General features: G+C 34.8%; 1 protein-coding gene and 1 pseudogene across 2 annotated transcripts in view; one reads left to right on the top strand and one right to left on the bottom strand.

The window, feature by feature from the left end:
* LOC136024971 (deoxycytidylate deaminase-like) overlaps nucleotides 1-18,699 on the top strand; it is a 110,502-nt gene extending 91,803 nt beyond the window's left edge. For both annotated transcript variants that reach the window (XM_065700573.1, XM_065700574.1), the window contains exons 3-6: nucleotides 1,001-1,136; nucleotides 5,470-5,582; nucleotides 12,337-12,437; nucleotides 18,434-18,699. In XM_065700573.1, the coding sequence (XP_065556645.1) occupies nucleotides 1,001-1,136; nucleotides 5,470-5,582; nucleotides 12,337-12,437; nucleotides 18,434-18,581 (498 nt within the window). In that variant the 3' untranslated portion in view covers nucleotides 18,582-18,699. The remainder of the gene's footprint in view (nucleotides 1-1,000; nucleotides 1,137-5,469; nucleotides 5,583-12,336; nucleotides 12,438-18,433) is intronic.
* LOC136024673 (purine nucleoside phosphorylase-like) lies at nucleotides 6,066-7,144 on the bottom strand (annotated as a pseudogene).
* Nucleotides 18,700-18,980: the final 281 nt, after the last annotated feature.

Raw genomic sequence — 18,980 nt, 5'->3', positions numbered from 1 at the left:
AAATAACTGAAATGAATGAGAGATAAGATCTCTAGAAGATATACGTAATAATTTATATTCGTTTTAAGTTTTAATGCTATTCCTTACTTTCAGTTGGAAAAAAACTTTTTTATTTATTTAATAAATAACACAAGCCGAAGACATACAATATCTTTGGTTTATTAACACATAAAAATCATAGTTATGAAGCGCTTTATGTTATGAACATAAAACTATATGCTAAGATTAGCCAGATAATAACACAAACAAATTATTGCTTAAATCGGCCATTATTTAAAAAGAAATCGAACTTTAATATAAAGAGCGAAGTATTGACGAGGGGGTGAACTTTCCCATATGCGTAATATGAAGAAGTTTGCCCCCTCGTCAATACTTCGCTCTTTACGCTAAAGCTCGAATTTTGTTCCAATTCTTCAAGGATGACCCCTGAAACACAAAGGCCATTTAATTAGATTAAATAGCTCTTTTGAAATTGCTAAAAATACTTTAACGTAAAGAGTGAGGTATTGATAAGGGGACGAACCCCTTATATATGTAATAATTTCTGTTTGTTTTAAGTTTCAGTGTTACTCCTGACTTTCAGTTGAAAAAACTTCTTTTTTTATTTAATTTCTGATTGTTTTTTTTTTTAAATAATGCTGGGAAATCCAGCGCCCTTTCTTAGAAATTCTCTTCATCTCATAAAAAATTCCTCCATGAAAAGATCCTTCCACTTAACCAGGCTCGTAAGTTTTGACGGGTAGGACTAAACTTAATGAAATTCCTATATTTAAAATGAGCATAAAAATCCGATTTTTTTATTTATCTATTAGTATCAAAATTCCATTTTTTTAGAGTTTCGGTTACTATTGAGCCGGGTCGCTCCGGGTTCGTTACCACGAACTGTTTGGTAAAAATTATAAATAAAACTTAATAGTAATTATTATCAACTCGGCTCAGATATTTAAAGTCGCAAATTCAGTATGCATGCGCATTGTTTTTATCCGTCCATCTGTTTCAGGTCGGTGCTTGCATTGTCAACTGTGATAATAAGGTTGTGGGTGTTGGATACAATGGCATGCCCTTAGGCTGTAGTGACGATGTCCTTCCTTGGAACAAATATGGTCAAAATCGCCTAGAAACAAAATATATGTATGGTAAGCAAATACCTTAGAATACTATAGACAGAAAATATTGCTATATTAAGCGATCTCCATGTGCCTTTCCTTTGTATTAATTAAAAGAAAAAAAAACTTTCCGAAAAAGAAGTTTTGTAAAGAAAAGTAAAGGCATTATTGAACTTAAGATCAGAATAAATAGAAACCTACAATAACTCAAACTTAAGTCCGACCTTCAAAGTTTATGCAACCACCTCTTCCATAAACGCCTTTTATGCCACCACTGCATGAGTTACAATCCTTCCCCGGGCTCTAGGGGGGGGGGTATGCTTTCCAGGGTTTTGTTATCTGATCGTTAAACTATTTCAAACAAACTGGCTATCTAAAAATTTTCATCGGTTGAATTTGGGAAAAAGAGGCTGTTTGTGTGTGTGTGTGTGAGGGGGGGGGGGGGTAGATGATCTCTGTTCACTCTTGACTCATAAAAAGGTAACTAGAATTTACAATTTCCAATCAAATGAGCCACTTTCGAAGTTTCTGCGACCTTCCTAAAAACCTAAAAACTTTACACGCCCCCGGGGCATGAATTAAGACACTTGCTTCTGGGCTCTGGAGTGTTGTGTCGACATTAGAGTTTATGCTATCTGACCTTTGAATTATTTAAAAAAATGGCTATCTGAAAATTTCTATTGGATCGGTTCAGGAAAAAAGGGCGTGGAGGGGGGGGGTTCTAGTTGCCCCCGGATCTCTTTTGACTCTTAAAAAGTGAAATAGAACTTACAATTTCCAATCAAATGAGCCCTCTCTGAAGCTTATATGATCGTCCCTTCCATTAGAACCATATATCCCCCTAGGGCATAACTTACAAGGCCTGCCCCCGGGCCCTAGGGGGTTCTATTGACACCGAAGATTTTTTTATCTGACCTTTGAACTGTTTGTAATGAAATGGCTATCTTAAAATTTTTATCTGATGCATTTTGGGAAAAAAGGACGTGGGAGGGGGCTAGTTTGCCTCTGATCACTTTTGACTCTTAAAAGGGGCACTAGAACTTCCGGTTTCTAATCGAATGATACCCCTCCGAAGTTAATACGGCCATCCTTTCCATATGAAATGCCTCTGAAAAAAAAATATAAATAATAATAAATTATTCGAGCCGTAATACAGAATATACCTTATGTGAATGTATTTCTAAACGGTAGTTCCGTGTTTGAGCTCAAGATTTGACCTACCGATTCAAGTTATTTTAGATTTTTGGTGCTAAGTAACTGGAGCATGTATATTTTAAACGTATATAGAAAGTCGCGGATTGGTAGGGCTCTGTCTTTCTGATATTAAAGGTGTTCAATGATCCTTCTGTGTTACCCTTAATTTCATCAGTCACTGAAACCCCTTTGGTGTCAGAAAGGCATTATCGAATCCCAAGATCTGCTAATGAGAAAAACTAAGCATTGACCAACAATATAAATATACAACTGTTAAATGTGAATGTCTGAAGTCTCGTTAATGTTGACATTCGCCGGTGAATGTCCGAAATTCCTTTTTCTCTGCTTGGGTTCAATTAGCTTTGCAACTCAGCTAAGCTAAGCTTTGATGGTAAAAGTAAAAGTTAGACTAGGTTGGGTTAAATTAGGTTATAAATCTCAGAAATGGGTTAAAAACTAACCTAATCTGTCACCATCAAATCTTGCATAAAACTGAAAAGGTTGACTGGTTATCTGACTAAATCTAAGAAGAAAAAAAAAAATGTATTTTGGACGTTAACCGGTGATTGTTGACATTCACCAATTTTTGGTGAATTGGGGCGACAAGCTTGCTACTTGTCCCTGTAAACACCCAGCAACTGAAACGTCGATTTGACGCCCTATGGGCCAGCAATGGCTCTGGACGATCTTTATCCTTATATTTTTTATTCACCAATTTTGAACGTTCACGGTCACATATCTATGAATTTCTCTAACAAATTGAAATTCTGTTTGAGGAAAATATTGACGGACTTTGAGCATGGAATTCTGAAAATCCAAAGAGTGAAAATTAAGCTTGTAAATTTTATGATTTAGTAAATAAATATTGAGGCTTGTTTTTACAGTTCTTTATTTTATGATTTTTTTTGGTCGTTTGATCTGTCACCTCAAATTTCGGTTTAAATTTACAGGACTTTATATTTCTGGAATTCCTCCCAAATAATATATTTCCGTGCCTTTTTGATACTTTTTTTTTTTACAAATAACGATTTGGTTTCAGCGAACCAACAGATAATTGTTAGTAACAATTGAGCCGGTGGCACGAGGCCTCAGGAGGTAGAAATGTCATAACTACACAACCGTCTTAAGATAGCCTTCAAAAATGTCCAAGACTTAGGATTAGGATGTCAAAGACAAAGGAGTTCATAAGTTCAGAGTATATAAAAGACTTCGAAGTTAGTTAAATGATGATTGCTTTTCAATAGCTTGATTTATTTTCCATCTGAAAAGTGGAATTTGAGGAAATCTTCCAGCTTTAACTGATACTAAATGAACTGGATTTTATATCATTGGATAAATTTCAGGTATGGTCATTCACCTGACAAGAATTAGGAAAGAACTTAGTTTTTTTCTTCGTGAACGAACTAAAGCCTGCTAAGAAAGAGGGGAATTGTCCTGTTTTTGCATGTTTCGGATGTATTTTGAATATACGAACAGTATAAGCAGTAGTAGCACTTTTCTCTTTTTAACAATCATATTTGAGCTAAAATGTGGGTCATTCTGTCCCATAAATCCAGGAAAATAGAAATAATTTGGTTTCCTTGGTATTATTGAGAATAGACTAACGCCATCTATCATGTAGGGACAAATCTTGTGAAACAATCGGACATTGGAGCATGGGAAAGCTAAATCCGAAAACGATTCATATCCGGGATTTGAACAAGAAACACTCCTATAGAAGGGTGGGGGGGTGGTAGAGAGAGCTTAGTAAAGGTGCCCATATGTGGGACCAGTATTCAGCTCTCGTTTCACTTTTAGTTTGTAGCCTAAATTAATTTAAAAGATTATATTTTCTTCAGTTGAACAGGAATACTCTCATATCAAACAGATGCATTCATTTATGCTAAGTACTGAACCATTAATTGAACCAGCCATGTGCGTGAAGCACCAGGTGTATGCATAATGACGTAGAATTTCGTTTCCGTTTATTTTTCTTAAGGGTGGGGGGGGCAGTGTTAATACGACTGCTGGCTTGAGTCATAATGAAGCATGAAGTATAAAATTGAAGAGTACAGTCTGTTCTCAATCCAAGACGAACTAGGAAAAATTTGTAAGTTCTTTTAAATGCTGACGGTTGTATATGTCGGGGATGACTAGCACGGCTTTGTAGACTTGAGAAAGAAAAAAAAATTAAGGTTGATTAATATATCACATTGAGAATGTAAGAAAAGATATATTCATAAAACAGCATGAAGTACCTATCCTGTTCAAAGTTTAAGATGTAATTGTTTATAGATAAAATCAACAAAAAAATTAGTTATTAATTCCTTGAAATTTTGAGAGTTTATTCCAGGAAAAAAACTATAATGAGTAAATGGGAAAAGTAATTAGACCGATTAGATTATTTTTTTTATATGCAAATTTAAATAAGAGTAAATTATAAGATTATGTGTTTAAAACAATTTTAATTCAGAATAGCTTATTTTCTTACTGTTGCTCTTACTTTATACTCCTCAAGTGAAAAAAAAAAAAAAAAAAAAAAAAAAAAAAAAAAAAAAAAAAAAAAAACTTAATCCTTATAATAATGATTTTATAAAAATGATAAATAAATAAATAATAAAAATGATTTTTCCCATACAACATCCATAAAAAAAATGCAAAGAGTAATCCAGATGACGGGAAGGGGGAAGGGGCATCTGTATATATCTTAATTATTCAATGTTGAATTGGAGTTCATGCGGAAAATTTTTTAACGACAAGCAAGTTAATATTTACAATATTGTAACAGGAATAAAAGAGACTAATATACTTCCTACCAATAAAATAGTGAACTGTAAATAATCAATGTGAAAACATTCTTTTTCTAAGCAGTAAGAGTTTATTGAAAATGGATAGCTTATATCTGGGTCTGTATTAGTACAGTTTTTTTTAAGTTTATAGCCTATCGGGTGTGTTTTTCCAGCAACACTTACCTATTTATGTGCGTGTATGATGCTGAAAAACGCTTTATCTGTCAGAGAAGCACTGTGAAGCTGCTGTGTGTTGTCTAACGTGAGCTTTTTTTTAATTGAAATGTAATGGTGGTGACCCTATAGTGAAAAAAAAATCTATTTTATTTGTATTTTGCGAGTTTTCTTCTTTGTATGTTATTTAAGTTTTAAGTTGTTTTCATTTATTGTTTTTGTTTTAGTTTGTCATGCAGAGATGAATGCTGTATTAAACAAGATTTCCAGTGATGTTAAGGGGTGCACTATATACGTAGCTTTATTTCCATGCAACGAGTGTGCCAAAATAATTATTCAGGTGAGCAGCTCCTCAGTAGTTGAAACTAATCTAAAACTGTTTGGGTACTCGTTTGATTAATACTATTTCAAACACAGTACGAGAGTTCGTGGTTCTATCCTACTTTATAGGGCTATATGCTATGAATAAAATGATAGCAAATGATAAAACTGGTATTACGCAATTATTGCTCGTTTACAGAGAGTAGAAATATAGAAGTTAAAACAAGCAAGATAATTATTATTAAATTCTTTTCGAATCTTTGTTGAACTTGTTCTGGACTTTTCGAGCATAAATCCCCTATATTCAAAAACATAAACTCCATTTCATTATTACCATTAAGCTTTGTCATTTTCTAATTAAAATTTTGGGAAAGCCATTTTGTTCAGCGTAATTGACTCTTGTTCGTAGTTAACGTTCTTTCTGCGTAGTGGATTCGTTGTTGACTGCGATAAGTATAAATCCCCAACACTCCAAAATATAAACCTAATTGCATGATTACCCTTAACCTTTGTCATTTTCCAACGACTGTGATTGCAAGTCTTCGTTAATTCGAAGTACCATTCTCCCTACAGAAACCTTCAAGTCAGACTTTCTACTTTCACAAGCTGCGACAACTTCTGATGAATTTTCAGAATCCGTGTCCATCACACATTTATTTGAAATAAGGCTGAAAGCAAAAACAAACATGCCACAGTGGTGAGCTACAAACACTTCTGGTACAGTGGACATTCAAACAGCGTTAATATTTAATGTATATAGTAGCATTCGGCATTCAGACGGTGTTTCATACTGGACCACCGTTCAAGCAATAAACACCTTCGTGAATTTTGTCCTTCAAGCCAATTTCGCTACCAATTTTTAGTGCATATTCACGATATTTTTATTGTGCGCACCTTGCATTGAGTTGAATCGAGTGCCAAATTTATTATCATTCGAGCCCACCAATGGAGACCTCCCAGCTAACCCTGGCATACTTATATGATCTTTTATTATCATTATGTCGCCAACTCTGTGATTAGACATTAAACCACCAGCTGCATTGCTAATGATCAAACTCTCAACTCCCATTAAGTGCAAGACTCGGACTGGTAAAGCGCACTTCCAAGTTGGGTATCCTTCATAGGGATGAAATCTACCTTGCATACACACAACTAGAACATTTTTAAGCAGCCCAATGACCCTTTGATCCTTATGCCAACGGTTGAAACAGAGAAATGGGGTATATTCTCGTAATGAATGGTGGTTCTATTTTCTAATAAGCTTCCAAGTTCACTCAATCCAGAGCCACAAATAATTCGTATTTGGCACCTGTGTTTCGTTTTAGATAATAAAAAATCAGCAATAGTTTTGATCTCTTCATAATTAAGAGGAGATGCTTCACCAACAGGAGTTTTTTGATCACCTTGACTCGCTCTTATTTTACAGTCATTCCCATTATATTCACTGTTGCTGCTGGAGGATTCTGAAGACCAGTCACTTATTTCCCTTTTAATCATCTTAATCAATTTCTTTTCAATTAGGTCTGCAGCACACTTTGCAAAAATAGCTGCAATTACACCAATAAATTTTTTTTCAATCATTTGAAGAATAGTAGCATTGTTAGGGTTATATCGATATCAATTTAAATTGCATGATGACAAAAGAAAATTATAAGATATTTAAAAACAAAATTGCCTAAGCCTTTTCATCATTTTAATCAGTAAACTTTCATCAAAGCTAAGGAAGACTTTTTTCGTATTACAATAATACTGAAATATGAACTGATATACTTAAACGTTATACCCGGGCTTTTAATGTTTTGTCGGTATTTCAGTTTTAAATTAAAACTTTTAGCTAACCACAGCCAATGATGACTGAATCTTTAAAATGTGTTTTCAAATTACTCCGTTAAATTCTGGGATTGTATTTTTGTTACACATGGTTTGAACTTTTGATCCATTTTTTTTATTTGTATGTTTAATCTAGCTTTTACCTCTGTTTTGTCCCTGAAATTTTTCCGGAACTGGTCCTCAAATATTTAGCTGTCTATTTTGTTTTACTGTCATAATTAAAATACCCTGTTTGCTTTTACATGGCTGCAACACCGTTAAGGAAGAACCATGGCCATTGGCAACCATTGCCAGCATTAAAAAAAAATCTGAAAAACTGTCAAGTGAGAATAGGATGTCATTTCAAGTTGATTGAGGAATGGTAGCCCATCATAAAGCGAGTGAAATGTTCTCACCTTTGCAATATGTATAGACCCATTACTGTGTTGAATCTTTTTGTCAAATATTTGAGCTGCTTACTGTGATTAGTTGTCAACGAACGCAATTTAATCTATTTCTCCAGTTGTGACTTCTATTTATTTTTTATTTTATTTTTATTATTACTATTAGTCAACATATCTATGAATGTGTAATATAGGCGTTATATTTATGTTTCTGTTTATGTTTCGTTTATGTTATATTTATTTACGTTATATTATGTTTCATTAATCGAGCTCTGCTCTTCGTTGGGCCTTACGAGCTCTGCTCTCTTTTGGGACATAATATTGTTTTGTATTTTTTAAGTTGAATAAAGAAAAAGTTGAAGAAAAAGTTCATAGAGGAAAAAACCGTCGACCCTTCTTTTTAGCTGGATATAGTAAAGGACGACCCAAAGAAGAGCTATTAAGTTACAGTTACAAGGGTCGTTTTCAACGACCCTTGTGTTTCAGGAGTCATTGTTATAGAATTGGGAAAAAATGTCAAGCTTTAGTGTAAAGAGCAAGGTTTTGAGGATGGGTCAATCCCCCTCATATACGTAAAATTTTTTTAATGTTTTCACTTTTAAGACTTTAAGGGATAACTAGAAGCATATGTACATTAAACTAACAATGCACACTCATTAGTATTTTTTTCAGTAAAGTGCATACCTATTTTCTAGCCTTGAGAAGGTATAGGGCTTGTGACCCCCTACTCATGTTAATTTTTTCCCGTTTTTAGTTTGACTCGGTTATTTATCGTAATTTCTGTTCATTGTGGGTTTTATTTATTTATTGATGCTGATTTGTGGTGGTTTTACGCTTGGTTGAATATTTGATTCTGTATTTGCTCATTTTGGTTTAATAGAGTAATTTACTTTTTTAATTACTTTTTAGAAATTACTTTTTAGAAAAAAACAGCATACACATAATGCTTTTTGATTTAGTTTTAAAGCAACATTTGGTTTTAAAGCGTAATGGCCAAATTGAATTACTGTGAGTGGTCGGCATCCCAAAAGGCATGATTACTGGACCTTTCAACATACTGAAGAAAATAGATGCCTCAAAATGTTGATGCTTATTTTGAAAATCATGGGCGTGGGGGGGATGGTTGCTTTCAAATAATTTTTGACTCTTGAAAAGACATTATAACTTTCAATTTTCAATCAAATGAGCCCTATCCAAAGTTTATACGACAGCTCATTCCATATATACTTCATATGTCCCCAGGACGTTGTTTACAGCCTTTGTCCCAGGTCTTTGGGAGGTTGTGTCAACCCTGGAGCGTTTGTTATTTGTTCTTTCAACTGTTTTTAACAACGTAGATATCTTAGTATTTCAATCAGATGTGTCTGGGTAAATAAGAGTGGAAAAAGGGAGGGGGGCGATATTTGCCCTTCGTCACTTTTGACTATTAAAAAGGAACTAAAACTTCGATTTCCAGTCGAAGAAGCCTCTTCTGAAGTTTATAGAATCACCCATTCCATAAAAAGCTTATGATTTGGGTAACTAGTATAGCTCAGTAGTAGGCCTTGTGGGCAACTATTTTAACTTAAAGCTCTTGGCCTGAAGGCTGTGGGGGGGAGGGGAAACTTGTCATCCTCAAAGATATAATTACTGAGCCTTTCATCTACGCTTAATAAAATAGATTTTTTGGACATGATTAGAGAATGATGGGTGTTGGGGGGCTGGTTGCCCTCCAATCACTTTCGACTATCAAAAAAAGAACTAGAACTTCCAGTTTCTAATCGAAAAAGCCCCTTTTGAAGTGTCCTTGTCTAAGAAACCAAAAAATAAATAATACATATTCCCAACATCGATCTTTACTTAGGCAGTGCTATTCTGCTGCGTATGATTGTCACGCATGCCATTTTTGTCGTTCGGGAAAAAACTTGGAAACACTTTTAGAACAAGTTCCTGCTGAAATAAGTCTTTGCTTTCACTTCTTATCTTCTTAAATTGAAATGCGTCAATGTCAATATCTTTCATTTTCTTAAAATCGTGTATAAAATCTTTTGGAACCGCTGCATTGATGAGCTGAACAGAAAAATGTTAAACCAATTCAAGAGTTTGCGCCTTCTTTTATTTTCTGATGGATTGCAGGCTCTGGTATTTCAGGCTAATTATCAACACCAACTGCTTTTTCAGTAAGAGGCGTTTTAAGTATTTTCTCTAAATCTTCTAGGGTGTATGTGCGTATTGACTTATAGGGACCGTTGTCCTCTCTTACGACAGTAATGCTTTTTTCTCAAATCTATTAATGCAGTCCGAACATTCCTGCTGTAGGTGGGCTGGCGTTTGAAGATTGTTACAAAACTATCAATGTTTAGTAGCTTTTCAGGACAAGTGTCTGCTTTTGCCGGCACATCGACAGGTAAATATACTGTTCTACCTTTAGGAGCGTCAACAAGTTCTGTTCTAGGTCTCTTCTATGTAGTTAATTACCCGAGTCTACCATTCGTGAGACATTGGATCACAAATCGTATAATCACCAATTCAAACTTGTTGAAACCCTTTATACATTCCGGAGTAGAAGTAGTTTGAAGTTTTATTTAATACAGATCGGACATTTTCCGGGCTTTTCATCATTTCACGAGCAAAGGAATCACACGCTATAAATAAAACTTTGACATCGTCTTTCCAACCTGTACAGTTATTGAGCTGTATTCTGTCATCTTCAGGTTTGTCCCCCTGGACCTGCTCTAAAAGTGTGGCCTGCATTACATCGAAACCTCTCCTAATAGAAAGGTATCTTGAGGTTTCTTCTTAGTTTTCATCTATATCTGCCCACAACAATCCCAATGGATCGTGGGATATTTATCCCTGATTTCAGCCTCCTTATCCTGGCTCTGGAATTGAAAGGAATTGCCTGCACACCGACATATAAATATTTTGTTCTGCCTTTCAATAGCGTCTACAAGTTCTGTTCAAGGTCTCGTCAATGCAGTTAATTATTTCAGTGTACCAATCCTAAGACATTGGATCACAAATCGTATCGTCATCAATTCAAACTTGTTAAAACACTTTTCTACATTCCAGGGTAGAAATGAATTGAAAGTTATTTAATACAGGTTATTTAACTCATTTTCCTGAGTTTTCATCATTTTACAAGGAAAGTAATCACACACTATGAATAAATCTTTGAAATAGTCTTTTCAACCTGTACAGTTAATTGGTTGTGTTCTGTCCTCTTCAGGTACATCCCCCTGCACCTGCTCCAAAAGTGTGGCCAGCATTACATCGAAACCTCTCCTAATAGAAAGGTATCTTGAGGTTTCGTCTTAGTTTTCATCTATATCTGCCCACAACAATCCCAATGGATCGTGGGATATTTATCCCTGATTTCAGCCTCCTTGTCCTGGCTCTTACAAAATAACTTCATTATTAATTTTCATGTCTTCTGTTATAAACATCTTCGACCATCATCATAGCAACTTCATTCAAATAATCACTTAGTTCTTTGTACGCACCCTCGACTCTTAGCGAAGTAGTTTGCCGTAAAATGTTCTTTGATGCTGTTTTATATACATTAGTAATGAAACTGGTAATATAGGAAAATGTAGAGCTAGTGCCGTTAGAGACCGCAAAAAGCTATGACAGCCGTCGTTAGGACTACAGTACAATGAATGGCCATGTTTTCTTGTGTCCCTGTCAATGTTTTACAGCGATTTAAATCGTTAGGGTAGTACTCCACAAAATGAAAAATTATATTAAAAAAAATGAATACTTGTTTCGTACTTATTGGCCTATATCTCGTAGCTATTAAATCGAGTTTGTCATATTAAGTGTTGAAATTAACGCTTTTATCCAATTGCATTCATTGTATTCTTTGTAGTGTCTTTTATATTTTTATACTCACGATCTTTTGTATTTCTATGATGATGACTATTCACGCCCCATAAATCAATCACAAAATGGTGATAACACTATTTTGTGATCACCTTTCGATTTGAGCTATGGAAATTTCACTTAATGAGAATCCAATATAAATTTATGCATAAAAAGTATCTTCCCTTCATAGTCTCAGGTTTCATTTGTTCAAAGTCTATTGAAATTAAAAAAAAAATTCATATCTGTATGCAACCGAAATCACATGGGATCATTTTAAATTTTTGGGGTTGGAGGAAGGTGGAGGTTGTGGTGAGCTCACCTTCTTTGTTCTCTGTGTAGAGGTATGGATTTTTTATGTCTAATACCAGCAGCTCGAGTTTTAGATTATGGTTTCCGTAGAACTGTCGCTCTTGAATTAAATTTTTAGGTATATTATGTTTCACCACGTCACGTTACAAAATGTAACTGAGATTGTGAGATATTATACTAAGACTGTACATACCTAATTGATTGATAATTGAGCAACCGTTTTTATAGAAATAGCTTTTGTGGGTAACCTCACAAAAAGTAGGGTATTTATGGGTATATGTTGTTTATTTAAAATCAACTAAATGTTTACGTTTGACTTGTAATAGAATAGGGATTGAGCTTTAATTTGTGAATACAAACATGTAAAACCTGATTAAATTATATGTATAATTCTGTTTTGATTTTTAGGCTGGGATTAAACATGTAATTTATATGTCTGATAAACATGCATCGAAAGATGAAACAAAAGCAGCAAAAATCATGTTTGACCTCGCAGGAGTCGAATATAGGTAGGATTACCTCTCTGTTTCTAAATACATGTGTGTTTGTTCTGGTCGAACTCATGTCCAATTTTCAGGGAGGGAATTTCCAGACTAGTGACTTGATAAGACCCCTAAATCTAGAGTTAAGTCGCTAGTTCTCTCGCTAAGTTTTCTTTTTCTTAATCTTATTTCGCAACAAGGAAAACCCCCGCGAAAAACTGTTCGCTGATGAAAATTTCCCCCGAGAAATTCCTTCGTGCGGAGAATTTATTAACATTCAGAAATTGTGAATAATTTGAACGTAAGCAAATGACAAGTATATGTTCAAGGGGTCCCTAATTTCAGTCAGAGTGGAAAGTATTAAGAGGGCCTTCGGAGGAATTGGGGGGGGGGATTTTATACCTGTTAACGAGTTAACGCAACAACTTCATAAAATTTTTGGGCAATCGGATGAATAGTGTAATAATTTATCAGGGACATACCTGTAAGACACGCAAACACATACACAAACATGAAATATTCTAATTACCGTTTCTAATAAATTTATTATTAAATGATAAAATCCTTGATTGAATAAATCTATAATTAAAAATAAAGACAATACTGTGCTTTACTTTTTTCAGCTTTTAATCCTTGCTATTTAAGCATTCTTTTGTATTCTATTTACATAAGAGTTGATGGGACAAGGCAACACTGATAAATCGACTGATTAAATGAAAATCATCAAGGACATTTTACTAACCTGAGTAAAGGTGACTACTCATTATCCTCCCTTTACTGTCAATGGATGAAAGCCGCAAAAAATTCGAGGTGTAAAATTTAGGTTTTAGTTAGAATAGTGTAAAAATACCACTTCAACATTATGAATAAATGACAACTTTTCAGTATTTTCTGCAGAAGATTGCTTTAAAGTCCTAATTTACTGACGATATTGAAACATGAGCTCCGATTTCATAGCCGGACTATTTGCCTTGTTCAAATTAGAATTTTTGCTTTCTCAGCTTACTTGTTTTCGTCTAAAAATATAATAACGTAAACTATTAATTCTATATGGGTTTGAATATAAGCTTATAAATTATCCTAAAATAAATAGTTTTCAACTAATCTAGTGCCTGATATTCAGATAAATGAGTTCTAGAAAAAATTCCTTTGTTGTGAATTTGTCAAACAGAGCTGCCATCTATTTTTTGCTAGAATCAAGAACACGATGACAATGTTGTATTGATCCGAAGCTCAAATTTAAGAATAAATTTAGAAATTTAAGGCTATGTCACCTCGGGGTAGGCTTTTAGAGCACAGACGCCCAGAATTTTATTTTAACAAACTCCTTTTATAATAAAGATGTGCCTACCGTCTCGATTCCTCTAAATATTCAGTGGATATAAGTAACATAGTATGTATGTATGTATGTATATATTTATTTCCCATCAAAAGAAACAGATGGAGTATAAAATAAAAAAGCAAAAAACACACTACAAAAATACACAAACACAAGAAAAATAAAGAACAAATCATATCTAAATAAAAAACAAAACCTATTGCCTCAAAATAATTGCCCAAGGATGAGTTACAATATTAGAGTTATATCGGGCGATCTGGGCTATGATTGCTTCATTAGGGTCGATAATCCCATACCGACTTGTCACAATACGGTTACTTGTCCATGGTGGAAGCCGTAAGAGGTACTTCGCACATTAATAATATGTAGACCGCAATTCTTTCTTATCTTCCTTTTGGAATATCCTCCAAAAGGGACTTAAATACAGATAATGGGGTAGAGCAAGAGAAACCATTTTTTTGGTAAATTTTAATTAAATATTTAATATACAGAGGTGATTAGTTAGGTGTTTTTGTTGTAGCTTCAATAGCTTAGTTAATAAATTACTGTATTTTCATTATATTTTGGTATATTACATTATGATTAACCTAACTTCACTTTTTTGGTGTGGTCGTTGTAATATGTAGGCTAAGTACTGAACTTCAATTCATCGTATTTCATTACACTAACTGGTACATAGTGCTAAACATTCATATTTAGAAAAAAAAAACAAGGGAAAAAAATCTCGTCCCTGCTCATATGCTGGGCTAATGTGTGTCCAATTTAGAAAATGTGTCTTTATTATTGCTTTTGCAATTTAAAAAAAATACTCTATTGGAAGTAGGCTTCTAACCATTCTGACTTTTCAACAGTTATTTTGCCAGAATTACAGAAAAAGCTGATTTTCGAGTTGTCAGTTCCATTTCAGTCAGAACTGAATATTAATCCTGACAATGAAACCCTAGGTATATTCTTTGCCATTATTTCGTTAACCTTAGCATTATCTTTATCTTGCTTAAGTGAAACAGTTGGAATTTCGAGAGTTAGTTGGAATATATTGAGTTCATCAACTCCAAGTGCTCATATCGAATCTGAACCAATGGAGATTTTAAGAGCTACACCGTGCCAGAACTATTAGATTAGAAATAGTTCTTTTCCCGGTTCGACCATCGGGGGGGGGGGGGGCGGTTAATTCGGAAAAATTAGAAAAAATGAGGTATTTTTAACATTAGAACGGGTGATTGAATTTTAATAAAATTTGATATTTAGAAGGATATCGTGTCTCAGAGCTCTTATTTTAAATCCCTATCGGATCCGGTGACATGGGGGGGGGGCTGGAGGGGGAAACCTTAAATCTTGGAAAATGCTTAGAGTGGAGAAATCGGGATGAAACTTGGTGGAAAATATGAGCACAAGTCCTTGATACGTGATTGAAATAACCGGAACAGTTCTGTTCTCTTTGGGGGAGTTGGGGGTGGGGGTTGATTGGTAAAAATGAGGTATTTTTCAATTAAGAACCAGTGATCGGATCTTAATGAAATTTCATATTTAGAAGGACCTCGTAATTAAGACCTCTTAATTTAAATCCCGACCGGATCCAGTGTCATTGGGGGGAGTGGGGGGACCAGAAATCTCGGAAAATGCTCAGAACGGATAGACTGGAATGAAACTCGGTGGAAAGAATAAGCACAAGCCCTATACACGTGATTAATATAACTGTACTGGATCATCTCTCTTTGGGAGAGCTGGGGGGACCTAATTCGGTAATTTGAAAAAAATAGAAAAAATGAGGAATTTTAACTTACGAACGGATGATTGGATCTTAGTGAAATTGGATATTTATAAGGATCTCATGTCTCAGAGCTCTTATTTTAAATCCTGACCGGATTTGTTGACATTGGTGGGATTTGGAGGAGGAAACCGGAAATCTTGGAAAATGCTTAGAGTGGAGAGATCGTGATAATACTTAGTGGGAAGAATAAAAACAATTACTAGATATGTGCTTGACATAACTAGACCGGATTGGTTCTCTTTAGGGGAGTTGGGGGGGAGGGGAAGGTTAATTTTGAAAAATTAGAAAAATGATGTATTTTAACTTACGAACGAGTTGTCAGATCTTAATGAAATTTGATATTTAGAAGGACCTCCTGGTTTAGAGCTCTTGTTTTAAATCCCGATTGGATCTGGTGACATTAGGGGGAGATGGAGGGGGAAACCGCAAATCTTGTAAAACGTTTAGATTGTAGAGATCAGGAAGAAACTTGGTGGGAAGAATAAGCACATGTCCTAGATACGTTATTGACATAACTGGACCGGATCCGCTCTCTTTGGGGGAGTTGGGGGGACTTGCTAGTTTGCGCACTTCCAAATAAGCTAGGCGAAAATAGCGACAAAGACCACACTGCCTTTCCATAACAAACAGACACAAAGCAGAAACAATAGACAGAAGAAATCAATTCAGTGGATATTTCGGCCCTATTACATTTAAATACCCGGAAAGAAGTGCAATTCCCTCATACACTACAATTAGAAACCTTAGTCCATATTGCTAAGAATAAAAAAACAAAAAACAGATAATTTCTTCAGAAAGAAAATCTTCGGAAACTTTTTTGCTGGAAAACCTGTCCGCTGATGATTTTTCTCAAGTTGTTAACTTACGAACCGGTTATGGGATGTTAATGAAATTTTTGGGTTATTGGTGACATTGGGGGGGGGACCGGAAATCTTGGAAAACTTTTAGAGTTGAGAGATCATAATGAGACTTGGTGGGAAGAAGCCCTTGGCTCTTGGCTCTTCCAACCTCGTCACAAGTGCCATATGAGCTCTTGGTTTTTGTTTTTAATTTACAAGCTTGGAAAGTGGCTTCGATCCGCGAAAATTTTGGGGTGGGGGATGTATTTTTAATATCCGGAGTGGGGGGGGTGAATATCCGGGGTGAATTTCTCGTTTTTTTTTTATTTCTTTCAATGAAAAAATGTAAAACGTATTTTTAAATGAAAATGCCCAAAAATCTTATTTTCCAATCTAAAGGTGGAGAGAAAAAAGTAAATTTTAAATTAACGTCGCTGATCTGAGAATATAAAGGAATTTCGATTTCGCAAAGCCATCTATCAAAGTAAGACACAAATAGGTGGACTGGTCATTACCTTCTTAATGCTGTAGCCTACACGATTTTGAGATGGCAAATAAAGCTGCAGGACCAATTTGAAACTTTGTGTCATTCTTGGTACTGCGAGTTAAATCAAAAGGGTCTGAAATATCGGTAGTCCTCTATCCTAGTTGAAGATAATTTTTTGAGCCTTTGTTTGAAAGATTTACTAAGAAACTACGTTTTTTCCGAGGAAAAGGATAAAAGGATAAGATCCTTCAGACAGTCATGACGCACAGGAAATAGACAGTTGTTGATGTTTAAGTAGCTAAGTGTTTTTACAGACACAGTTTACTAGACTGTTGCCCCACCTTGAGGTAGCTGGGATGACCCTGGGCCCTGAGAAAAGTGAAAAGCAAAGTTAAAACGAATAGAAATTACATGAATAAAGTAATGGGACTTAAAATAAACAGAAGTAACAACGAACAATGAAGCTAAAGTTAAAATGAACAGAAATCACAGTGTGGTGCTAAGACATAAATAGGTTGCGGCCGCTCCTGAAAGGCAGTGTGAAAACTAATAAATAGTTGAATCATAATTATTACTTAACCAGTTGATTTTCATTACTGTTGAAAAGAAGAAACCATTGATGAAGTTTATTAAGCACCAGTAAAATAAAGTTAAATTGATCGTTATGAATAAGCTGATCTTGAAAAAATAGTTTCTTAGAGTGTGAGCAGTACTTATTATTTTCACTTAGGGTAAAAATAATGCCGGAGATGTAACTCGAAAAATACGTCCGGCGTCTAAAATTTGGTCACCAACGTTTTCAATTTTAAAAGAAAGCAGTGCTTCTGATAGTGACGCTGGTCATCAAGCTTTTTTTCTGAAACAGAAAACCTATAATAGAGTGCTGGCCTCGGAACTTGTTCCCGGTGGTGAGATTATGCAACCATACTAATCCAAACAAGAAGAAGAAGAAGGGGAATCTAATAGAATTGGATACCTGTTCTGCTATAGGAAACCTCCAACGAAGTGCTGGATTAAGAATTGATCCTGGTGATGAGATTGGGCGGAAGCGCCATCGTACTAATCCCATCAAAAAGAAGAAGAAGGAAGGAAAATGTCAGAAGTTTCATTGGAGGTTTAGATACACTATTGCTTCCGTAAGAGATGAGTTCATTACAAATTTTAAGAAAAAAAACGATCAGCAATCATCGCGAGGTGTTTATTTCCCTCTCATTTATCTATTACTGAAAGTATCCTCCTATGTGTATGGTTGTGAAATTTGTCTGAGCCGGCTTTGATCATGTGTGGGGATTTTGTAGTTTTAGTGAAACTTCCACCAACCTTTTTTCATCATAAACTAGGTTATATTGCTCTCTTTCTGAGAAGAAATGTCTTATCCGACTGCTTGAATAACAATTTGACTAGACTCGGAGGGGTGAAAGAATGTCTAAATCCTTTGGACGCCTTTCATTTTCTGTTACTAATTTTTTTGCAATAATTTCATTTCAGTATTATTCTTTCCTTTTTTTCAATCTTTCTGTGTCAATTTTCTCAGCGTGGTCCTTTTTTAATAATAGTTCTTCACGATATAGTTTAATTCCATTTCAGGAAATTTGTTCCTCGACAAAAGAAAATAATAATAGATTTTGAAGCAATTGATTGGAATTATCCCAACCAGGATCTTGGTCAGAAGACAGACGAAGGAAGATCTGCAGATGGACTTGAGAATCTCACTTTAGAAGACTGTGCCAAGTGAAATCGATTATTTATTTCTTACTCTGTTTTAAATTTTAATGAACTCTGACAATTGGTTGTATTTTCATTTGTCGTATTGATATCGTATTGATACGATAAATATATTAGTAAACGTTAAATACGGTAATCCATATTCTAGTAAAATCAGGTTAAGATCTGAATCATACTTCTGAAGAGGTCCATACCGCTAAAAGGAGCTCATATGGAGGTGCTCATGAACACTCCTCCAATTATTAAATGGCTCCTAACTAGTAAAATTTGCAATTATTTACGTAAAGCTCAAGACTTGATGTTTGGCTCTGGTATGTGTTTCACTAAATTAAACTTTACTTGGGAAAGGGAGTTACGTCAAGACATTTACCTAGGAGTGGAAACCAAACATTTATATTTACAATCTTTC

Source organism: Artemia franciscana, chromosome 3 (genome assembly GCF_032884065.1).
Source record: "Artemia franciscana chromosome 3, ASM3288406v1, whole genome shotgun sequence".
NCBI classification, from domain to species: domain Eukaryota; kingdom Metazoa; phylum Arthropoda; class Branchiopoda; order Anostraca; family Artemiidae; genus Artemia; species Artemia franciscana.
The sequence above is the reverse complement of the archived record's forward strand: the minus strand, read 5'-3'. Positions and strand labels throughout refer to the sequence as shown.